Source organism: Cavia porcellus, unplaced genomic scaffold (assembly GCF_034190915.1).
Source record: "Cavia porcellus strain 051 isolate PalLab524CR breed Dunkin Hartley unplaced genomic scaffold, mCavPor4.1 scaffold_20, whole genome shotgun sequence".
Taxonomy (NCBI): Eukaryota; Metazoa; Chordata; class Mammalia; order Rodentia; family Caviidae; genus Cavia; species Cavia porcellus.
In genome coordinates this window covers 15,656,456-15,682,902 of record NW_026947503.1, presented here as the reverse complement: position 1 = coordinate 15,682,902, position 26,447 = coordinate 15,656,456, and the positions used below count along the sequence as shown (strand labels likewise).

Genomic DNA, 26,447 nt, shown 5'->3' with positions numbered 1-26,447 from the left:
GAATTAACCTGGAAGAAGAATTTTCAATTCTTCTAGTTCAATATTGAGGTGGTGAAGTGGCTCTTGGTGGGAAATTTTAGCTAGATTTATGTTGAGAATCAAGAGCAAGAGCCCAACAGGGTGATTTAAAATGTTGTGAGTTTGGCTGGAATGGAAGTGCCAGTAAAGCTATGGACTACAAAAATAGAACTGAGATGTGGATTACTGAGTAGGAGCAGGAGAATATGAAAGATGGCCTGATGGCATCACAGGAAGCAGCAAGGGTTCACCTTTTGCATCCTCAAAACTGCTAACGTGACAGACCCCACTTTGAGAGAAAGCTCCAGAGCACCATGTTCCAGAATGACGGCAGCTATAACATGTTCTAGAATCATGCTGGCACAGAAAATTTATTCCTTAGAGTTGGATGCAGAGTGCTCAGGGATCAAGGCTGTTAAACTCAATAGCTAAAAAAGAGGGAAGCCTGACTACTGCTCTAGCTGGCAGCAGATATTGGCAACATACATATAGTGCTTGTTTTAGGTGCATCTCAATGCAAAATTTATGAGGTTAAGAAGGCTTCCGCCTTGATTTTATGGAGGCCAGGCAGTGTGCCCCTGAGAGGGCAGTGTATGAAGCTGTGAGTCTGACGCCAAATGTGCAAAGGAGATCCCAGAAGTTTGGAAAAGCTAGAAATATGAATCACTAAAGGAAAACTGTAAAAAGGGAGCAAAGCGGCCCAAAGAGTGAAGCCGCGGGAGCTGTAATCACCAGAAGTGCCATCCAGTGCAGCCACTCAAGCTCTTTAGGTCTCACAACATGCCACAGATTGCTTCGGATGCTGAATATGAAATTATAGGGCCTAATGATTGCCCTGCTGCATTTTGGACTTTTTTCCCCAGTCTTTTGTTTCCCCCTGTTTGTACCTTTTGGAATGGTAGTGTTTATCTTGTGCCATTGAATATTGGAAGTATGTGACTTTTCATTTGTACAGATGTATGCAGCTAAAAGTTTTCTTTATATCTCAGAGGAGACTTGGGGCTTGGACTTTTCAGCTGAAACTGTTAGGACCTTGTCAACTCTTAGACATGGACTAAAATGCCTTTTGCATAACGGGTATGTGAGAATCTTTGAGGGGTCAGGGGTAGGATATCATGGCTCTCATGTAATATAACATTGATAGACTTAATACTGGTTCTTAATGTCTTTTTAACATGTGTTATATATATTGTTCAAGTTGTAAATGATAAGAATAAGCAAGTCTTTGATCTGGAGACGAATTTAAGGAACTGTGTTTGACTTCCAAGGTGATATGGGTGGATTATAATGGTTAACACTTTGTGCCAACTTAATTTTTTTTTTTTTTTTTTTTTTTTTTTTTTGTACTGGGAATCAAACTCTGGGCCTCTTGCTTGCCACACAGGCACTGTGCCCTAGAGCTATATCCTGGCTTTAAGTCAACTTGAAAATTGAGAGGTTTAAATGCTTAACTATATGATTCAGCAGGGACCAAGGCCTTCACTTTGTAAACATCCTGATCCTGTCCAAGAGGTGAGGATGGAGAGGGTGAGGGCTGGTAGCCTGCACTCAATGCACAGGAGGAAAGGAGGTTGTTCTCCTCACCCCTCCTCACTTCACCCTTGTTGCTTTTGCTGTCTTCTGCCTCTCTGAAAAGTTGCTGTTCAGTCATGTCACCGTGCCTTGGAGCCAGCTGACTACAGACTTCAACCTTCAAAAACTGTGAGCTAATAAACCTTTCCTTCCTTAATTTTGGAACAGGTATTGTGTCTCAGCAATGACAGAAAATTAACTAAGACAAATACAAATTTTATGTTGTTTAGTCCTAATAAATTTACAGAATTTTATTCCCTAGTTTGGATGCAGGCATACCAAAATAGCTGCTTCTGCCTTCTCTCTCTGACAATGATGTCGGTGGACAGATGGAAAAACAACTCTTATCACTGCAGCTTTGGAAACTTGGATTTGTGTGACTTGTATTTGATTTTGGGGATTTTAAAAATAATCAGTAACAGTACTTTTCTTAAGTATTCAGAGTGCTCACTAGGCGCTGGTTTCTGTTCCAAGGATTTAAACAGTTGTAATTAATGTATATTAATCATACAAATGCATAGGCTTCTCTGTGACATTTCTATATTGTATATATCATCCTTTAAATTCAATCCTAGTGTACCCCCTTCACTTTCCCCTCTCCACGCCTCTCCTCTCTCCTCCCCACCATTACCTTCCCCTTTCCTCATAGGCACTCTTCTGCTTTTAGACTGTTTTTCCCACAGACAAGTGAAACATATTGTATTTTTCTATCTCAGTTTTGCTTTGATTCCCAGGTCATATTAAGGCTTATTACTGTTTGCTATTGTGGACTAAACGTGACAGTGTTCGGACTAAATTTCTACTTCTGTGGTCTCCAATTACCTATTATTTAAAAAATTGAAAAGAGGCTATTTAGATTTTATGTTTATGTTCTTTCTTTTGCTTCTTTTGTTATTTTAAATTCTTCAAGTATAACCCTTATCATTAGATCTAATAGTTGCATACAGAATGTATTATGCATATAGAAAACAATAATAGAAAGAAAAACAGAAATTAAAATTTTATTGCAAGAACATGTTCTTCAATTTGTTTGACAATCCTATTCATCACAGCATCCCTTCTTTTTGAAAGCTGGAATTGCTGGCTTATCCCCATATTCTCTGGAAATACTTTCATGTAGCAGTTCCGTCTGTCTGTATTTTTGATTCATACCTTTTCATATGAATTCTTTCATTGCTCAGTTTTCATAATAGCTTTTAGGTACCTAATCATCATACATAACACTCTCTGTTTCCATGACTTTGAAGCATCCAGATGTCTATAATTCATATTTTTGCCTTTCAGATATGTTTTAAATTTTTTCCATGAAATAATTGCATTCATTTCTGTAGTAAAAGTTAAATTATTCTTTATACGTGAGGATAATTTCCTCAAATACATAAATACTTGGCAAATTTTTGGTAATATTGAAAACATAAACAATTGTTGTGGATTTACACTGATTTGAAGGCAGATAACTATGGTTTTTAATATATCGTACTATATTATTTTTATTGTTAAATTTTATTGTTATTATTTGAATGTAAGTTTTCTCTTGTAATTCTTTACATTATAAAAACAATAGAAGAACAAATTGTGGTTGTTATTGCAAATATTCACTAGCTTTTTAAGGTTTCTCGGTAAATGCTTTTAGATAAATAATTATGATCTGTTTTAGTCTTTTTTTTTTTTCCCCAAATAAGTGTTGAATTTTACATGCCAGCTCAAGAACACTTCAATGATTAAGTTGTTTCTAAAAGAGAACTTGCATCAGAATTATCAGACGTGGCTTTTAAAAACACACATGCTTGTGCCTTCCCCTGGTTCTGTGGACGTAAGTCCTCTTGAAAGGTTCTACATCTGTTAGGAAATCCCCTGCTTTGTTTCTGATTCTCATCTTTAAGAACATTGGGCTGAAGACACTCTTACCTTATGAGCTAACCAAAAAGGCTACCGCATGAAACATGAGTGAATTTTTGAGCAAGAAGTTCACAATACTGTTCATAATATGTTCCAGCAAGTTTGGATGGGACTTCAGATGAGAGTTTACAATCTTCCCAAGAACAATTCTATGAAGTGGTTCTGTGGCCCAATGATTTTTTTTTTTTTTTTTTTTGCTTGTCCTACATTGATAAATAGGATTCTTTTGGTTAAAGATATAGTCTAATTTTCCTTCCCTAATTTAACATGAATTTATTGTGCCTTGTTTTCTTCCTCAAAGCGTGATAGGTGCTGGGAATCATAATGATAAATGAAACACCTGAATCTGCAATTTAATGGATGAGACAAATACGAAACAATCATTTATGTAATGTCTTTGATGTAGTGATTGCAAATCTATTTACTGTACTGATATATGATTTTTACTTTTGTTTTAAACATAAATCATCTCTGTCACCTCTTTATGTAACATGTATGATATCATAACTATGTATGTATCTAAGTGTATGTATATAAGTGTGGTATATTTTGCATAAAAAGTAATACATTTGTAACATAGTATATATATTATATTTAATAGATAATCATTTAGATAGTATGCTATACTTTGTATTGTTTGGCTTTAAATGTACGCTACAGTTTTATTTATTTTCATTAATATAACACCCTTCTTTGGATGAGTTTGATTGTATGCACATCTACATATGTGCATACACAGCTGCTCTTGAACACAGGGTAGATATGATATACAATTTTTCAGCATTGCAGATTAACTCATTTTTCTCAGTAATTTTTGTTAACAATTTACAAGTAAGTGAGATATTTGACATCATTTCTGTCAAATTCATTATTGCTCTAGTGCTTTTGCTTTAAATCATAAAACCTAGAGCTTTAGCTTTGAGATTAGACAAAACTGTCACTTATGTCCTAGAGATGGAAGCATGATGATCACATCTTCTAAACATGATGATCACATCTTCTAAACATTGTGTATATATATATTTTTTTCCACATCCTTGAGTAATGCATCATTTAATTGCCCTTACAACCTTTTTAAGCTTTCATATCTCTTGAAGTTTCAGAAACTTTTTATCATGTTAATCATCTTAAAAAATTACAAACAAAAAGGTTCAAGAATATAATTGTCTAGTATAAAGATTTTCTAGTATAATTGTCTAGTATAAAAATATATTTGTCTAATATAAAGAACGGTAGAGAGTACAGTGCTGGTGGAAATGGCAGGTGCTTCGTGGAGAAGAGATAGTTATGCTGTCAGGCTGAATATTCCAAGTCTGACATTCCTGACACAAAGCTGTAGTCTGAACCCCTGATGTCTCAAGATCCTAACGTAGTTCCCTAATCACTTACCTTATTTAAGAAATTACATAAGAAGCTATGATTTTCTTTCCTCTTTAATGTTCACCCCTGAATAATACAGTTGAATGACAGGGTTGGAGAGTATTGTTGCACTGATATCCTGTTGGAAAATACTTTTAAAACCTGATCAGATATCTTTCAAATTTTTCTTGTGAAGACTTGCATGTCTTCCAAGTGAATTAAGTCACCTCAAAAGTCCTCACTTTTGTCAGTGAGCCAAAGAGCAATGAGGATCTTGATTGTAATTTTTATTTATTATTTTTGTATGGTGATGGTACATTTTTATGACAGGGTTCTCTCTATATCTGTTGACATTCACAAATGAAAGACACGGCCTTGCTATCTGATTGGTGACTTGATTTCTCTAATAACTTTCTTTGCAGGAGCTGGATTTTGAATCCAAAACTAGTTATACCCTAAGGATAGAAGCTGCAAATAAAGATGCAGATCCTCGCTTTCTGAGCTTGGGGCCATTCAGTGACACAACCACGGTGAAGGTCATTGTAGAAGACGTGGATGAGCCACCAGTGTTTTCTTCACCTTTGTATCCCATGGAGGTGTCAGAAGCGACCCAAGTTGGGAACATCATTGGCACAGTAGCAGCTCATGACCCAGACTCTGCCAATAGCCCTGTGAGGTAAAAGCACATTGTTTTTTCTATTTTACATCAATGTACCTTCATTCACAACTCATGCTTCTGTATTATGAGGCTTTTGTGTTCAACGAAAATAAAAATCCACTTTATTTATATAGAGCCAAAGCAATAGAAGCAAAAATTAATTAGAGCAATTCAATATTTCAGTAATTCAAAATCTCATTTGATTATCCAAGGATACTATTATGTAGAAATAATTTTAGTCATTCTTACCCACCAACCGTAGCCAGTGTTTCTGTTCAATCAATTATCCTGAACCTCTTTCAAAGCAAAGTATGACCAGAAATAAAATAATGTATCTCCTAATTATAGGGTAAACTCGTATGTTAAAATAATAATTGTATAAACTAATGTAGGTATTAATTTAATAATACATTGATCTTGTTAATCTGTTTTGACAGAGTATGTCTCTTCTGTTCATTGCATTTACATATAAAATTAAATAATAAATTGCCTGTTTATAGAGACTATTTATAAAACTCTTTCTGCAACCCTATATTTAGATTATATATATATATGTATATATATATATATATATATATATATATATATAGTTATAGCCAAATAGTCTCTTTTAAGACCAATGCAATTATGATATGTAACCATTTCAGAATATCCCAACACTTCATTTTCTGCCTTCAACTGTAGTTTATAATCTTAGATCTGTGTGTTTGTGTATATGTGTAAAACTTGTGTGTTTTTTTGCTTGTGTGATAAATATCTCATATTTTTGGTGAACATTATAAATATACTTAAAAATATGAATGCTGTATTACACCATTTTCGTTTGTTAAAGAGTCCACTTTTCAGTATGAAAATGTGATTTTAATATAAAGACAAGGAAAAATCAGGTTAGATATTAAATTATATTCAATTTATCAACTAATCTTATGAATAGCACAATAAAATAGTTCATGTTTAGAGGCTAAATCTGGACATTGATTAAAGTTTTATATATGTTTAAATATGTACAATTTAGACAATGAGTCTTGGTTAAGAATATCTTCTAATATGCATTTCTGCCTTATGATATGCTAGTTTTTTTTGGTTTTTTTTGTTTTTTTTTTTACTTTTCTCTTACATTGATAGGAACTAGTAAGGTAGTAATATAAATTCACGCCTATTATTTCTTTATCTTTACAAAAAATTGAAAATTGATGAATGACTACATTTTATCCAGTGATTATTAATCATATCTTGAAATATCATTTGTGTTCTGTGGGTGTCACAAATGCTAAAATAATCTTTTGATTTTTTCCTTAAAATAGTTTCAACTTTCACTGTCAGAAAACCTACCCAACTATGCTCACACTTTTTTTATTTTAAAGAGAAAAAAGTAAAATAAATAAATAAAAGCAATGATACAGAGTTCCAAGACAAGCTAAAAAGAAATTAGCAATGGTTAATATGTTGTATTTTGTTGTTTTCAAAGTAGTTGTCCAGATTACAAGAGATAGACTTGCAAATTAATCAACCAATAAAAGTATAAATCACTTTTCAATGAAGCAAGATATATTAGTAATATATTTATGTTAGCTATCATAATTTTATTTTATTTTATTTTCCTTCACCTCTCCTTTATCTGTCAGAGTTGTTCTTTCCTTGTGAGCAGTTTTTTTCCCTTTCTCATTGTCTATTGTATATTTTGTATTTTACTCTTTTAGTATGAGAGTCTGATTTATTTCAATTACATGTATGATCTCTAATTCCATCCATTTATCTATAAAAATCTCAAGGTTTTTCCTTCTTTATATCTGAGAAGTACTCCATTATATAAAAATACATCATTTTTATACATTCCTCAGCTGATGGGCATTTGAATTGTTTCCAAGCTTTAGCTAACACAAATTGTGCTACTCTAAACATGGATGCACAAATCTCTGTGGTATGATGTTTTTAATTCTTCTGGGAAAATACCAGAAAATGGATAGATAAGTTGAATGGAACCTCTTATCCTAGTTTTTTGAGTAATCTCTACACTGATTCCACAATAGCTGTACCAGTCTACACTCCTACCAACAGTGGAGAAGTGTTCCTTTCTCCCCACACCCCCTCAAGAATTTGTTACTGGTTGATTTCCCCACGATAGTCATTATTTCTGGGGTTAAATGGAATCTCAGTGTTGTCTCAATTTGCATTTCTCAAATGACCAGTGATAATGAACATTTTTTTACATTTATTTGCCAATGAAACAGATTAGAAGATGCAGACATAGCTCCAAAAATGCCAAACCACCTTATATTTGACAAAGAGGCCAAAAATATCCACAGGAAGAATGAGAACCTCTTTAATAAATAGTGGTAGAAAAACTGGCTTTCAGCATGCTAAAGACTAAAACTAGACCCATGTCTATTATCAGGCACAAAACTAAAGTCAAAATGGATAAAACATTCTAAATATTAAAATACAAACACTAAATCTACTGGAAGAGACATTAGATAGAAATACTGAAGACATAAAGGTAGGCATAGAGTTCATGGACAAAATCAAACTGTATGGGAAGTATTTCAAAGAGCAAAAACTGTGACTCATCTTTTTGAAAAGATTCTGCACACCAAAAGAAATCACGAACAAAGTGAAAACAAAACCCACACAGTGGGAAAAAATTTAGCCAACTGCCCTCAGACAAAGGGCTTCTATCTAAAACATATAAAGAACTGAAAATGATCAGATCCCCCATTTAAAGACCTAATACAAAAATTGGCATCTCGGATGAATTCTCACTTCTCAGATAAAGGAATATAAATGCTCACACTTTTTCATCAGTCACACTGACCGGAAAAACTCGAATTTGTCTTTTGGTTAGTATATTCCAGGCCTTGATAGAACACAAGTCTCTGCCCTCATGAGCAATCAATAACAGTAAACTTGTAGGCATGAATAGGCAGTATATGATAAGCTAAGTTCTGTGTAAATGGTTTCATTTAATGTGTAGAAAGAGCAATAAAGTCCACCAGCGCTGAGGATTATGCACAAAGACAGAATCACAATAAAGGTATCGTAAGTTAGTTCTAAAACGCGCTGAAAATTTTGAAACTTTTTAGTTGATTGCATTGGTATTCTTTATCTTGTTCTTAATTTTCCTTTACACATTCCCTTGGTGTCATCTTACTGATTCTGAGAAACCATTGCATTTTTTATAACGTTATGTTTGGAAAAAGGACAACAGAATTATATAGTAATTGGAAGTAAAAGATGCAAGAATAAGCCCAAGTGGATAGGTTACTTTTGTTAGACAAAGACAGTTCAAAGGTTGACATCTGTTAGTTTCAGAATAAAGATCTCTGTGACCTTTATGAAACAGCATAGTTTATATACCTTGTTTTGATTTTCTTAAAAGTAAGAAAGGTGAACTGAAAGTTCAGTTTGGGTCTAGCTTACATAATTTTCTCACAGATAGTAAATTTCGTCTCAAGGGGATTAAATTTTTTGACTTGTATGAACATTACTTTGGCTTTTGTGATGTCTTATGCTTCATACTGGTATACTTGTTATATTTCTGTGACTTACATTATTATCATGAAGGCCATCAAATTTTTCCATAATTTATATATCTTTTTTTCTGAAATTTTAATGTTATTTATTTTTCTTCTCTTTTCCATTTATGATATATTTTAAGAGGCCAGTGCCCTCATTTCAGTTTGGTGCACATGTGCTAATAATGCTTGTTCAATATCTGAAGACAGTTTTCTCTTTTCTGTGCTGCAGTTTACTGAATGATCTGGAGCCGCGGTGGCAAGCTGATGGCATGCGTGCCACAGCACATTGTTTGTTATAGAACTCTAAATAGTTCTCCCTCACCAGGGAATGTCATTTAGCTCTCAAAGTTTCTCTGTAAGATAACAAAAAAAGAAAAAGTAATTGTGATGCCTGCTTTATTACTGTTTTTTTTCATGATTAAATAAATAGATAAAGTAAATAATGCTATAAACTGTGAATCTACCAAGTATTAACAAGCTGGGATGCTGTGATTAGCTAAGAGCACATAGTAAGATCAGGAAATGTTAGATACCTTTATAGTTTTCCGCTATCCAGCAAGCGTATGCACTTAAGTTTCCTTCTCATGTGGAGCCAAAAACTACTTTCAAATCCAAAGGTGAAAATTAGGTGATACTTTAATTACTTAGAAAATATTTGATTGAAGGCAAGTACATTTGGGCTTTTTATTTTTAAGAAGCTGTTTACTATTCATGTAAATTTTTCTCTGAATACTAAATGGTGGCTATACTTATTGAAATTGAAAAGTCAGGATCCAATTTGTTCATACTGATTATCTTTTTGAACCATAGAAACTTGACTTCTGTGTGGCTCATTCAAGTTGCAAGAGCAACCTACAGACCAGAGGTCTGTGGACTCATTCTGTATGTCAGCACTGCCAACCTGATAAATCACTCAACATACATTTATTAAGAACCTTCTCTGTCCAGGAAGACACTGAGGAAAATTCTGATAGGAAACAAAGATGAATAAAACATTTTTTCTGACCTCCAGGAAATTACAATCTGGATGAAGTAACAAACAAACAAAATAAAACTATACAAGTATAAAGACCTGCCAGTGCTCTGAAATAAAATACTGGAGATAAATCATAGTTACTCTGATTTTTTGGACATGAGACTTCATTTGAAGAAGTGATAATATAAGTCGGGTTTTGAGAGATAGCAAAATGTGGACAAGCCAACAAAACATAATGAAAAGTGTGTTTATGCTTTACAGAGATATCTCCTGAGAGCCTAGTGCAAATTGTGAAATCAGCCAATACATTTCTGTAGGCAACTGAGAAAACCCAAAAATCCAATGCTAAAAATAACCTATGAATCAAAAATCCATTCAGATGTGAAGATAATTGAGTAAAATGTAGCAGGCATCATTTTGCTAGCATATCTAACAATTTAGATACAGAACTGTATTTATAACTACGCACAAAGATAATTGAATAATATTTAACTTTGGGGCTGGGATATAGTTGAGTGCCTGGCAGCATAAGATGTGAGTTCAGGTCCCAGTACAAAAAAAAAAAAAAAAAAAAAAAAAAAAACTAGTTGTAGCTTTTGACATTCATGATGTTGTATGTCTCAGATAAAACAATCATAAAGTCATATTTTAAGTGACTTCTGTTCACATATATTTGCATACATTGTGCTAAATAAATTAGGAAACATAACACAGTGAGTTAACAATACAAAGGAAAATAGTGTTAGCAATAAAGTAGTTATTTAGAAAAGTTGCAAAAGGGTGAGTCATGCTACATGCTGTATATCAAATACTGATCATTTTAACATAATTATAAACAAAGTATATATATATATATATATATATATATATATATATATATATACCGTAGGTATTGTGAAAAGAAAAATGTGTTTTGTTAGACTGTTGTACTTTGTATTCAGAGATAATTTTCAAACCAATAAGTAAGAAATGCCTTATTTATTTGAGCCATTTTCCAATTTTTATTATATACATTATTGTAGAATTAGATTGTAACATCAGCTCTCAGCAAATGTCTTCTAAATTAGACTTTTGGAAGATTTCAAATAAAATGAATTTCCTGAAAATTATGTATTCCTGATTTGTCCCACATTATCAGATTAATAAAAGTGCAAGAAATCCAAATCTTTGTTGTTTAAATCAAAGAGAGTTATACATGATGCTGAAAGGTTAGGTCTAATACCATATTAACTTACCTTTAATTGTCCTCTTAAATGTTTTTTAACTGCAGCAGAAATTAACCATGTTTAACTGGGTTAAATATGGTTAACTGGAAAAGGAACTTATTGAAATAATTGGGGCAAAGCCCACAAAATCAAGGGAAAATTTTAATATCTGGCAAAAAGAGGCATAAAATTGCTCTATGAATATGCATAGAAGGAAGGAGTGGCTTTCTGGAGGCAGCAATTAAAATGAATCGGCTGCAACTCTTTCCCTATAGCTGTTTAATATTCACACCTGTTGAGGCGCTCTCATGGTAACTTGACATACGTGCTTCTGTAAACAACAGTGTTCATAGTATCTTGATTGTTTCATTGAGATTGTGTGAGATTGAGGTTTAAATAAGCAAAACAAAAGTAAATTGTATAAGAGAGGGTACAAATGTAAACAAGGTGTCTTCTATAATTGTGTGCAGATTTCAGCAATTTATTTTGAAATAGTTTATTTTCTATTAAATCATTAAGTAAAGCAAGGTTTATTTCTACATTATAAATAAACATACCTGTGGTTACATAGTTAGAAAATTACATCTTCAAGATTTTAGTGAGGTGTATGTCAAACCTGTACAATACTTGCAGCATTATGCTGTTATGCACATGCCCACATACACACACACACACACACACACACACGTACACTCATGTCATAGTAGATTACAACTGAATATATAACGATATACTTGATTTTATTATTCATATTTGTCCATGGTTGTGTGTTACATTATTCTTTGCCATATTTGGAATATGGCTGACATATTTGGGTTAATCTAGCCCACTTACTTGTTCCTTCTGTTTATGATCATCAACATGCAAATCAATAATTGATAATAAGAATCCCACTTGTAAATAAAAAGCATTTTAAATGATCTTGATAACTCATCAAATAGCATCAGTGTTAACAAAAATAATTTATTCAGAATTTGTTTTGTAACATGTGCAGGATATTTAAGATATACACATGATAAGAAGTTTTCTGAGGTCTTTTGTTATTTAGGCAAAGAAGAAATTGCATGTGAAAATTCACAAGAATATGATATTAAATCTGGAAATAAAAAATAAGTATTAGATTTCTCATTTTAGTAATGAAGAAACACAAATGGTGAATGATTACCCCCATTGGGTAAAGGATTTTCATGGCAGGCTCATAACTAGAAGAAATATTGTCCTTCAGTTTTCAATCGATGGCTTCTGGTGGTATGAAATAAGAAACTTTGTTCAAATGTGTGGATTATATCTGCTGCAGAACATTTTAAAAATGCGTGATTCCTGACATAATTGGAATTGCTTATTGCCTTAATCTAATTAGCTTGTCTTCAATGAATAACAGAACCAAAATAATTCAAAAGGTGGAAACACAGGAGGACAGAATGAACAACATGAGGAAAGGCATAGAAACTGAGATGTGTATAATATTGTTATTGATCAATTAATACATGAATTTAGAAGATTGGAGTTTACATAAGAGACACATGTGGAATAAATCAAAAAATGTTAAATAAGAGAGCCATAGATGGCAGAGAAAAAACAAAACAAAATTAAATTAAATTAAAAAGAGCACCTCTTTTTATAAGCATCCTGGAAACCTTTTTCTGGGTATACCGGAGATAGATCAGGTATACATGTATCCGAGTCTTGGTCTTACCAACTACTAATAGGAAAAATTTCGAGTCTAATACTAAGATGTGACAATAATAATTTCCACCTTCAATAGTTAGAAATTGTGCTTGTCAAGTAGAAGCAAAGTTTAACCCTAAGAACTTAATGAGAACTCTGGAGTTATATAATCAAGTACTGATAATCTGCCACTGCAGTGCTACCAAGGGCCTTATCTTCTTTCATGAAGCAATTTTTACTTCATATTTATAATATTGCCTTTAGATCTCTTGCTATGTGCTTAGGACCTGTGTGAAAGAAAACAGGAAATATCAATGCTCAAATATCTGGTGAAATATTAACTCTCTCCCATTCCTGTTTGCAGAGTACACTACCTAAAACCTCCTTTTACATTTCATTTCCTGATGTCTAGAAATAAGGGCACCACATCTGTAAAAAGGCCTTGTGCAGTGTAGTTTTTAAGTTGAATACATCACTGCCTCGAACAAAAGCAGCGTTCTATTAAGAATTACGGGAAATGTGACATTAGACAAGCAGCTAAAATTGTCTGCAATACGTGACCTTACATATTTGTTGAAAAGTTGGGGAAAACAGTCAGCTAAAGTTTAAATATTTAATAATCCTGAAAATGAGATAAGTTAGAAGGTAGAATAGATTTGGAAAAAGCTGATCAATCTGCCTTGAGATAAATTGAGCATGAATAGAATATAGATAGTAGAGGCTTATGTAGCAGTTTGCAAAGCATCAGTAACAGGTTTAAGTGTCACTGTTGAGGTATAGATCTGTCAGCATAATAAATTCATAGAGTAGATTAACCGCTGTTGCTACAAAAAAAATATGAAAGTGATCTCTCTAATTGGTTACCCCAGCATATACCAAAGGAGGTCAAGATTTAGGTTGTTAATTGGCAGAAAGTACAGAAGTCATTGTGAGTTCACATAGAACTGACAACATCAGAAAGTACACTGAAGTTAAGTTTACTTCCTGGCTAGAAAAGCCAAGCTTCCATCCTCTGCCTGAAGTACAGCTGCCAGTTCCCTCTGCAACAGCATTGCTCAGACTCCAAGGCAGTAGATACGGAACTGCAAATAGTATGCTTCTTTTCCCTTTTGGATTCTAAAGTGGATATTGAGGTATTTACTATGTCCACTCTAGAAACTGGCACTATTTTATTTCTCTTGTCTAGGGCATTGTTTTTCTCAGGTATATTTAATAATGTTTCAAAATTAAGCTTCAATTGTGGGCATGTGTACAAGTACTGCTAGCCAGTGGCCCTCTAATACTGTATAATCTCAACCACTGTTACTGAGAAATCTAATGACCACCAGGACTGTTGGACAATCTGTCTACTTCTTGGCTTTGTTGAAGTCTGGTATCTCTCCTCAACCCAATATATAGCTCATTCTTTCTCTACGCCTTACCATATTGTACTGTACCATAACAACTTCCTGGACTCCTAATGAAAATTTGTCATTTAGTTTATTAAACTATTCACTGGTACTGAAGAATAATTACTATATACATGTATGAATTAAAAAGACATAAGAAAATTGTGTGACAAATTGCAAAATGTATATGTATATGTATATATATATATATGTAAATACACATAATTATATAATTTAAAAATAAAAAAATTACCTGAATAAACATCTAAATGTAAATTACAACTTTGAACAGATATTTATAAGCTAAAAATGGTATTGTCAGAGTTTGTAGTTCACAAATTAGAAGAACTTGCATGAGAGTAATTTTGGTTTCCATGCTTTTTCTAAAATATAAACAGGCCTAGATTATTTATACATCTATATATGATTAACTTTTTTTATTGGGAAGAGTGGTGACAGAAGACTTTTAATTATTAATGAGTTCTCAGCTTTAATGTTATTCACTCCAATATTATGATTTTGAAATTGCTGATGAAGTCGGAAAATATTTTTATGTTGCTTTTAACTCTATAGGAAATTATACAAATTCATTTAAATACATATATTTGCCTTTTATTCTTTTAAGAATCTAAAATCCTATTTTTATGAATGGGCAAGTATTATCTTAGTGACTAAAATTTTAACAGAATAGCTAAAATTTTTAATATTGAGTTGATATGAGTATATTATTAGTGTTATAATTCATTTATTAAGCATCAATATCTGTTATTTTATTCATGTTAAGTAGAGTATACATTAAGGTTTATTTACACATTTATGTTGGTTGAGTAAATGTTTATACATAGTATAGATATATATTGTTAAAAATTGTCCTAGAACAATAAGTAATTTGCCAGCTTCTGTGATGCAAAATCGAGATAGAAAATCTATTATTTTTTATACACTAGCAGCAAATACATATGTATACCTGAACACTACTTATTTATACCTGTACACTACTAAAATACTTATGTATACCTGTGCAAACTTTGCAAAATTAGTACAGGTCCTCTATGGTGAAGAATACAAATTGATGATAAAAGCAATTAAGGGAACCCTAGTAGTGTTTTAGAAGTCTCAGTGCAGTAAATTTGTCACTTATTTCCAAACTCATCCACATATTAATTAAAGCTAAATTTAATTGATCATAATTAAATCCTGGCAGTTAATTTTGTTTGTTTGTTCCAGGAATCGAACTCATGACCACACACTTTCCAGGTAGGCACTTTCGCCACTGAGCTAAATCCCTGGCCTGGCAGTTAATTTTAACTATATAGACAAGATGAATCTAAAATATGTGTGAAAATAGTAAGATTACAGGATATCTAAATAATTCTTTAAAAGAGGCATTAAATGAAGAAATCTATCGCATTTCAAGATTTATTATAGACGTTATAATCAAAATGCTATGGTATTGTCTAAGTATGGCAGAATTCACAGAATTCAGTGGAACAAAATACATTCTCTAGGTAGATCTACATATGATCAGTTTATTTTTGACAAATGTGAAAGGATGTTTAATAAAAGATGATAGGTTTTCAAGAAACATTATAATAATTAGGCAAATTCATACATCCACATATCAAATCTGTTCTAAATTTTATATATTATGCAAAATACAAACTGGAACATATATTTAAAATGCAATTTATTGAACATTTTAGAAAAGAATACAGGAGAATGTATGACCTAGGGTTGGGCAGAAAGTTCTTAAAAGAAGGGATACACACACACACACACACACACACACACACACACACACACTTATACGTGGCTTTGAAACATTAAAATTCGTGATTAAAATGCAGTACTCTTTAAAAGGTTAGAATGGTATATAAATTGTTAAGAAAGAGGTGAAGAAATAAAAAAAGACAAACTGAATTGAAAAATATGTTGGCAGCCGAAAAGTTGTAAGGCTTCATAGACCACAGACTTGCTGGAGTGGGAGGTGGAGTAGCATGTGTGACCTCCACTTTACAGCAGTACAGTGAGACAGATCAGCAGAGTGTGCTCATAAGAAGCTATGGCTGAACCTAGGTCATGGGAGTCAAGGACACCCAAGGAGAGGCAAATATTTGAACTCACGGAATAATTGATTCAGTTACTAATCATCATTCAGAAAGTGGGCATGTGCTTTGTTTTGGTTTGTTCTTTAGTTTGTTTAATCCTTTGTTTATGAATGACAGCTTTTCGATCACCAAACTAGAGAGACTGTTAAGATGGCATGAAATATAGTGACTTACCAGTGAAAGGTAATTTTTGTGCATGGAACAAGTAGTAAAGTGGAGGAAGAATATAAGCATACCAGACAGTTTTCACTTACATTTAGATTTCAGATATTTTGAGAAAGGGATTTTACATACCAAAATAGTCATTCAGTTATAGGATCTCTACATTAAAACACATCTTTGGAACCCTGATCAAACTCCTAAGTGAGAGATACAAAATTAAAAGGAGTTACTATCAAAAGAAATTTTTAAGCCTAAGCAAAAGGAAATGTATACATAAATAAAAAGGTGTTAATATCCAGTTGTTATTATCAAACAAAACATAGCTCTAAAATATGCAAAAGAATATATATATATATATATATATATATATATATATACACACACACACATAAAGAGAGAGAGAGAGAGAGAGAGAGAGAGAGAGAGAAAGATTTTCAATAGAACTCTAACCATACCTAGAGCTAGGAGCTAACTAGAGCTGGGAGCTATTGTAAATATCCTTCAGGAGCAATAATGATGATGAATTGGAAGTTATAATGACATATGCAAAGTCATTTCAAATGTAATTACACTAGGGTATTCATTTTGAACTGTTTGAGTAAAAGAAAGGCCATTCCTAATGAAATATGAATAAGTAACTCTACAGAAGTTTTAAACAAATTATGTATTTATGTTTCTACCATTATACATCATATAATCAGCAAGATTTGGTGACTAGCTATGCCATTAATGAAATAAAAGCAATCAATCAAATATATATGTTAACTTTTTTCTTTTAATGTTCAATTAGGTATTCAATTGACAGAAACACAGACTTGGAGAGATACTTCAATATTGATGCCAACAGTGGAGTTATTACAACTGCAAAATCTTTGGATCGAGAGACAAATGCCATTCATAATATCACGGTCCTTGCAATGGAGAGCCGTAAGTTGTAAGGTTTAAAATTGCATTAGGATGGATAACAGTGGGAGTGGAGAGCAGACTGTTGCATGAGATTATAAAATAGGTGCAAATCATGACAGTTGCTTAACGTAAATCATGAAAGTCCAAAGTTTCCAAGCTCTAAAGAAAAAGCTTACATTCATTTTTCTTGTATGGTAACATTTACAAAAGTTAATGAAAACAGAAAAAGCATAAATGGTTTGAGGACTATTTGTTATTCTGTCGGTCATAATTTAATTCATTTATCTGTTAAGAAACTGGCAAAATAACACACAATAATTGATAATTTGACTCCTACCAAGACAAATAGATTTGAATATCAAGTGTTGATATAATTTTAGTCCTTCCTAAAAACACCATGGAAAATGCATAATTATATATATACATGCACACGTTATATAGTATAAATTAGTTTTAACTAAGATATGTGCATATATAATATGAATTTATAATCATAAAAAGATGAGTTGTAGTATCAAGGACTACTTGATTTTGTGATTTACTCCTCTTTCTTTCAATAGCTATCTTATCAAAGGCTAAAAGCATATACATACACATAAAACATTAACATATATAGCCACATTTACAAATATATATACACATCTACACATATATACAAACACCACATATACACATTTCCATGTGACATTTGTGTATATGTGTTATTATAAATTCATACATATATACATTTGGATCAGTATATCTGTGATTCTTTGAAAGAATATAGAGTTGTTATTCTTGATTTCATTTGCTATTTATTCTGTTTAGAGATTGAAATATTTTTTGTTTCATTTTTAAGATTATCCTTGTTTTTCATATGTTTCATTAGTAAAATGACAGTAAAAATATGCTTTATATAAAAGTACATAATGTACATTTTCTTATTTGTTAGAGAATCCATCTCAGGTAGGAAGAGGTTATGTGGCCATCACAATCCTTGACATCAATGATAATGCCCCAGAGTTCGCCATGGACTATGAGACCATGGTCTGTGAAAATGCACAACCTGGACAGGTGAGTTTCAAAACATTTTGCTTCTCATATTTGATGCTTTTTAAAAATATTCAACAGTAAGGCCTTTAAAATATGTCAGGTTAAGATAACATATCAGCTTGTTTCAGAAAAACTGACACTTTCATGTATAACATGAATTAATATTAAAGGAACTTTCAAATCCTGGTTTAATTGGCTGCTGAAAATTCCTCAGGGAGAAAAAGGTAAACATTGTAAAAGCCTTTTAAATCATTAAGGGCTGAGCCACCTTCAAGGAGAAAGACATCACATCATACTAAGCTTGCTTTTGCTGGGCTCCATAGTACAGGCTGTGTTAGGACCTTGAAGTTCTAAGAATGAAGTCCAACTCCATCTCAGTTTGATTCATTCATTTGTATTGTTCTGTGTCTTGTGATATTTACTGGAATACCCAATTAATTGGCACAGCCTATTTATGATGACCACATAAGTAAGTTTTAAAAGGATGCGATTTGTTACTCAGGGCCTTTTAAGATTGGATTCATACTGGCACATGTGATCCACTCCTCAGCTCCTTGAAGAAAATGACTTTCAGGGGAAAATTGCTGTCTTAGCTCAAAATACTTAGCAGAACACAGCAAAACGCCTTCCTGCTTCACATTTTCTTTTTCTAGGTTATCCAGAAAATCAGTGCTGTTGATAAAGATGAGCCCTCCAATGGACACCAGTTCTACTTCAGTTTAACGGTGGATCCAACGAATAATCACAACTTTTCCTTGAAAGATAACAAAGGTCAGTATTGCTACCTGTGGAGACAGCAAGTACAGACTCTCTAAGCAAATGCTTTTTATTCTTCAGGAATCTGACTGTGGATTTAAAACTAAAAAACAAAACAAACAAAAAAATTTGAAAGAACATTAATTAAAGGGCAATGAGCACTTCAATTAATTTCAATTCATAGTTTTGAGAAGCTGCTCTTTAAATCATTTTCAGTTGAAAGCAACGTGAGGAAAGTTAAGTCTATTTTGTTGTTGTTGTTGTTGTTGTTGTTGCTGCTAGGCTTTTGCTTTCTTACCAAGTTTTTTATCCAAATGACCTGTTGAGAGCAGGTTAAATGCCTTCATAAGGATTGTGATACACAGATTCAGCTCCAGATATTAGGAAAATAACTCACTACACACAGTACAGCCTAAATCAGTTTCGGCTTAATATTTTCAAAGTAACATTTTTATATTAAATAATGATAATTCATGGACATTATAACAATGCATTAATTATGCTGTAAGTACAGTTTCATAGAATTCCCTCTGTTGCTACATCGCATTTCCCTGCTAAAAAGTATTGTTTTAACAATTTCTTAATCATTTCTATACAAACATTTCTGTAAATATCTATGAGTACATTCTGGTTTTGTTTGTTAATATATTTTGACAATTATTAGAACCTTTAAAGGAAGCATGTGAACTGGCTTATCTGTTACAAATTTATATATCTGGACTCATTGGGAAAATGTAGAGATACATATCTTAAGTAGCCAAATATTGGTTTTCTGAAAAAACTTGCTTAAAAAAGATGAATATTATGAGGACTTTTTCCTGAAGCCACAATCCTCTTTACTGCAGAAAATCTAATGTTGGCCTCAAAAAATACAATCTAAAAATAATAACATTTGCTTAGCCAATTCACCTCTGAAGACTATGTTGTTATCTTATAAAGAAAGTAGATTTTTTCAATGTGGATAATCTCAATCTCTCTGATTTAATTGTGGTTGGAAAGGATAATCCTCAGCTCTTAGAGTAGTCAATCGACTATGGAGGATATGTGACCTTCATAAGATGAATATAAATATAGTCCTGATATCAACATCCTGAGCCACCATGGTTATTGCATGGAAATCCCTGGGTCTCCAGGACATTCGTACTGGGCTACCAAACTTGATCTTGAAAGGATACACATGAGTAGCAAGAATATCTGGTACTGGGCACCTAATCTTACGCTCCTTAATTCATTGTGTGTATATGCATTATTTTGATATCAAACATGTTAGCTTACAAATCTACAACTTTATAAAACTTTTTCTACCAGGTTATAAACATATATGGCATCCAAACTGGTAAGGCACAAAGGCAGAGATCTGTGTGAGTGTGTAGAACATGCAGAAGAAAATATTCCTTAATAATTCAGAGTTTACCTTTTTAACTTTATATATATATATATATATATATATATATATATATATATATGTTTTGAAATGAAAAAGGAATATAAACAGTAATACAGAATTTCAAAACAGAATAATAGATTAACGATGATTAGCATATTATATATTGTTATCTATAGGGCAGTTGCTCAGATTACAAAATACAAGCATAAAAAATGATCAGTACAATCACATAATTACTTTTTGATGAGCTAATAGAGATTAGTAATATAATTATCTCTTTGTGTGCATGTGTTTTAATATTTTCTATTCTTTCTTTGCTCCTTTCCCCCATCCCATTTGTTATTTCCTTTTTAGCAGTTTCTTCCCATTTTACTTTCAGGATATCTGTTGTATATTTTGGATCTTATTTACTCTTTCAAATTTTTACACTAGCAACACAGTGTGTTCTTTACGTATGAGAGTCTGATTTGTTACACTTATAAATATGGCCTCAAGTTGCATCCATTTACCTATAAATACTTTGGGGAGATTGGAAATGGAACTCCGGACCTTGTGCTTGACAAGCAGGAGCTTGTGCCCTTGAACTCTATCAATCACCCAAATATACTAATAAAAGCCTCAAGTTTATTCTTTATAGCTGAGTAGCACTCTATTGTATAAAAATACCACATCATTTTTATCCATTCCCCAATTTATGGGCATTTGATTTGTTTTCAAGATTTAGCTATTATTGTGCTGCTCTAAACATGGGTGCACATACATCGCTGTGGTATGATGTTGCTAATTCTTGTAGGAACTTACCCTGAAGGAGAATAGCTAGATCAAATGCAACCTCCAACCTTAGATTTTTGGAAAATCCTCATACTCATTTCCATGCTAGCCACACCAGATTACAGGCCCATTAACAGTGAAGAAACGTTACTTTTCCTCCTACAAACTCTCCAAATTTTGTTATTGGTCGATTTGTTGACGATAGCATTCTTTCTGGAGTGAGATGAAATCTCAGTGTTATTTTAATTTATACCTCTTGAATGACCATTGATATTGAATATGTTTTCATGTATGTATTCGCCATTTCTACTTCCTCATTTGAGAAGTGTCTGTTCATTTCAGATGCCCATTTTTGGATTGGATCTATATTTGGGATGTGTGCTTTTTTTTTTTTTTTTTTTTAGTTCTTTATATATTCTAGATATGTGTCTTTTATCTGATGAACATCTGGCTAAAAATATCCTCACACTGTGGAGTTGTCTGTTCATGCTGTTGATGCTTTCCTTTGCTGTGTAAAAGATTTTTGATAAGCTGAGATGCCAGTTGTTAATTCTTTGTAATATTTCCCATGCAGTCTGGGTTTTGTTCATAAAGTCTTTGCCTACACTTCTGCTTTCAGGTATTCTATTCTATCTTCCAGAAGATTTAGTGTTTCTATTTTAATAGATATTTAATCTATTTTGTTTTATTTTATTTTATTTTGGTGTATGGTGAGACATATGCATCTAGATTTTGTTTTTGGCATAAGGAGATCCATTTTTTCCAGCACCATTTATTAAAGAGGTTGTTTTTCTTCCTGTGAATGAGTTTGGCTGCTTTGTCAAAGATAAAGTGGCTGAGTTTGTCTGGAGTTGCTTCTGTGGCTTCTAATCTGTTCCACTGATCCTCAGATCTGTTTTTTTTTTTTTTTTTTTTTTTTTTTTTTTTTTTTCTAATATCATGCTGTTTTTTTTTAATCACAGTAACTTGACAGTATAATTTCAAGTAAGAGTTTATAATATTCCTGACTTAGCTATGTTGCACAGAATTGGTTTGCCTATTATATGTCTATTATTTCTTCACCATCTCTACAGTTATTACATGGTTCAATGTTTAAGTAAAGTGACGTATTATGTGTAGTCTTGACAAAGTTACATAATAAAATAAATGACTTGTATGCATTTTTATATTAAGCTCTACTTTATATCTATATATTTGGCCTCATGTACAATGATTTAAAATGTATTATATCGGAAATACATCTTTGTGCAGTGAAATTTAAAGAAAATTGTTAAATCAATATCTGCAATTCACATTTCCCAACTGAGGAATAAAGGTAAACAGAATCACTTAAAATTTGAAGACTGGTTCTATTAGAAATTGTGCTGCACATTTGCTTTCTTTATCCTAGACAATACAGCCTCAATTCTAACGCGGAGAAGTGGCTTCCGGAGACAGGAGCAATCTGTGTACTATCTGCCGATCTTCATTGTGGACAGTGGGTCCCCCTCTCTCAGCAGCACCAACACCCTCACCATCCGTGTGTGTGACTGCGACGTGGATGGCATAGCCCAGACTTGCAATGCAGAGGCCTACGTCTTACCCGCCGGCCTCAGTACAGGAGCCCTGATAGCGATACTTGCCTGTGTCTTGACGTTGTTGGGTAAGTACTGTTTGCAGAGGAGTAACTGCAAGAAACATGTTTTTCAGCTCCTTTATTTTCTGCATGCTTTGTTTAGATTATTTTTATATAAGATATGTAGGTATGGAATTTATTCACTAAATAACACTCATTACATTGCTGTACTGCCCACTACTGTATTTAAAGTGTAACACAGAGAAAATAGTTATCAACTTCATTTTCAAAAAAAAGCAATGAACATAAATATATGTAGTTTGACAAAGTTACATTTAGTAAATGGTTAAGATGTTTTATGCCCCCTATGATATTTTTCAAGATATTTTTTAAAACTCTTGTCTTTTCCCATTTATTTGCTTTCTAGTACACAGCAAAGATGGTAACCTAGACTAGAAAAAACATTTTCTATATTATTTTCATTATATGCTTATTTTAGAATCATGACTTTATTGGTCATTTTTGTCAAAACATTTAAAATGGCTTTCTTAAATTATTTACAAGATTTAGAATGATAAAATTTGAGCAATGGAAAATTATAATTTCCTAGAGAATTATTAGCATATTTAATTCTAATTTTCCATGACTATTTTATCACTAAGTAAAATTAGATTTATGACTCTTATTAGCATTGCGGTTTCATAAAATATTATGCAATATCCTTTTAAAAATTGGGAGCCATCCAGCGAGGCCATTGGGTAATGGGTTTATTTCAGAGGAACTTTCTCCTTCACATCTAAACTTACTGCAAGGACAGAGAGCACTTCCTTTTGCATGTGAGATTGCATCGCATGTTTCTAAGGGTATAATACAATTATGAAATCCATTTGTAACATATGGTTGTAAAAGTAACATTTACAGTGGGATTCAGCACCGTTTACAAACTAGACTTGAGGAATTAGGTAAGAGTAGCTTCTATTTCTGCCTCCAGTATACACTAGTTGTTCACCAGGGAAGTCTTGATTTCCCCCTAGATAGTATCTTAATCTGAAAAGGAAAAGCACTAGAACTGATCTCAGGAGGTGATTCTGAGAATTAAATGAAATAATTCACATTGACAACAGAATGCTTACCATATAGTGAACATTCAATCTATTTTAAGTGTTACTGATGAAGCTAAAAAACTCCTCACTCTATTAACCATGCTAAGACCTACTTACTAATACATTGTAAACAGTCTCATAAAACCAGAAGTTACGATCTTCCATAAGTTCAGCAAAATAGATAAATCTAGAGGAAAATAATTAAACTACTTTTTTGCACAAGCCACCACACAGGTGGCAGAAACTTTCAGAAATTTATTAGAAATGAAACACAATTCCCAAAGTCTGATTAGAATATAAAGGACCAGAATAAATGTTTTTAAAGAGATTAGACCCATTACAAATGCTTTACTATTCTACTGCGTTCCAAAACATAACAATGAAGACTTAAATTGAATATTTAACTTTTAGTAGAATAATTTACATAAGAAGGCTTAAAAATTCTTTATGTGTTGAAGATGACAATGTCTTTAGCTTGAAAATATAGTTTCAGAAGAAAAGTGAGTGACTACGTAAGTAGTTTAGATTATTTCCAAATTTAACCAATGTCACAAAAAACATATATTAATCTATATCAGAAAAAAATAGGATAAAACTGTATTTTCTCACATTAAATAATCACCAATAGTGTATTGCCTTTCATTTGGGGTATCTCTTTGATTTTAGGTAAATCTTTTGATCTGTTGCCTTGGGATTCCTTGCTTTTGAGGTTGCTTGGAAATTCTAATTATATATATATATATAGTGGGGGGTCACCAAATTTTATCAAAGTCTAGGTAATTTTGACTGCTTTTAAATTTTAAATTTGAATGAGTGTTGTAGTCAGGGATTGTACACAGCCAACTAGGATTAGAACATGGAGTTTATAATATTTTTATAATGGTCACCGGAATTAACACAAGAAAATGCAGGAAATCTATCCGCAACACCAAAGACATAGATTATTTAGTCAAGAGCCTAAACCCCACAGCAATGTCCCACATGAGTCCAGGTAAAACTCAGAGTTCAGGACAATGCCTCCCATGAGTCCAACTGGAGGTCCAGAGCCCACAAGAAGAACTCATGCCAGTCTCTTTTACGGATCCATGCCGGGAAGACCCAAGGGTCAGTGGTGAAGGCCAGAAAGTCTATGCCAGCAGGATGAAGGAGCTGTGCTAGTAGGATGAGGGTTCTATGCTGGAGCCAAGAAGTCACACTCACAACAAAGAGCAGGGCTGTCCTGAAAGGCACCACACCAGTCCTCAGCGACACAGAGGCCCCAAGCTCCTCTGATGACAAACACAGTGGGGTACGTGCCAGGAAGCAGCGTGATGAGCTCATCCTGGAGACCAAGCAGCACATGTCTTCCCCTCCGAAGCCAGGAAGCAATGCTCGATGTGAGGACCAAAGCTTCTCCAGGAGAACCAACAGCTCAGACAGCAACTCGTAGGAGAACCCACAATGCCTCCTTAGTGCCTCAACCCTCAACACCTCCCTTCTTCTCCACCTATTTATCCTGGCAACTTTCCTCAGGTGGAGCATTTTTGCCCAATGCCATGCTGATGTAATCCAGCTGGTGTTAAATTGACCATCAGTTCTTAATCCATAATGGGAGAAGTGTACAGCTCAGTGGCACAGCTCCTACCAGGCAAGCACAAGAGCCTGAGTTCAATTCCCAGTACTCTTCCCCAATAAAATATGATTAAAAATAAAGCAAAACAAATTTGAATATATTCCCTAACTAATAAGTAATCAGAAATGCTTTAGCCTATTCTAAGTATCTAGATTTTATACCTCGCTGGGGAAGTAAGTTGGCTACAAAGCATCTGCATGGCACATGAGAAGTTGTGAGTTCGATTCCCGGTACCAAAAAAAAAAAAAAAAAAAAAGAATATTTCATAACTTATTTTACTCAATAAAAAATAAATTCTAAAAAAATGTAAGTTGAAACAGAGCCTTATACTGAACTACAATTGTAAAACAGGAGCTTCTACTGGCAAGTTTCCATTTTTACAGTGACACAATATAATCACCATCTTCTGCTTGGTAGCATTTCAGCTCAGAATTTTAATCTTTTTATATCGTAATTTCTAACTGGCGAAAAGAAAAAGATGATGACTATTCATTCTTTCTTCACTAAAACGCCTGGATTTTCATACAATAGCTGACAAATCCAATGATACTGAGTGTTTATAGTGTTTGCATATGAAGAGGGTGGAGAGGTAATACATTGGTTTCTGCTCATTCTTTATGGCAGCTCAATACGTGGTATAAGTATTCTTTCTGGACACCGGATCAGTATTTGTTTCAAACCATTTGAAACTTGTAAAATATTTTTGTCCAAAAGTGGGATAAATGTGAGAATAATGAAACAATTGAAAATCAAGTTCAGTTAAGGATGAAGCTATAAAAAGCCCCGGGTTTGGAGTG

The 26,447-nt window shown here is 33.0% G+C and overlaps 1 protein-coding gene across 2 annotated transcripts in view; it reads left to right on the top strand.

The window, feature by feature from the left end:
- Positions 1-26,447, top strand: part of Cdh7 (cadherin 7) — a 134,799-nt gene that overhangs the window by 81,196 nt on the left and 27,156 nt on the right. Inside the window, exons 7-12 of one of the 2 annotated variants that reach the window (XM_063231495.1) lie at positions 5,271-5,524; positions 15,486-15,515; positions 17,319-17,455; positions 18,366-18,487; positions 19,120-19,237; positions 22,771-23,022. In XM_063231495.1, the coding sequence (XP_063087565.1) occupies positions 5,271-5,524; positions 15,486-15,515; positions 17,319-17,455; positions 18,366-18,487; positions 19,120-19,237; positions 22,771-23,022 (913 nt within the window). The remainder of the gene's footprint in view (positions 1-5,270; positions 5,525-15,485; positions 15,516-17,318; positions 17,456-18,365; positions 18,488-19,119; positions 19,238-22,770; positions 23,023-26,447) is intronic. The other variant, XM_063231497.1, reaches the window with a different exon arrangement.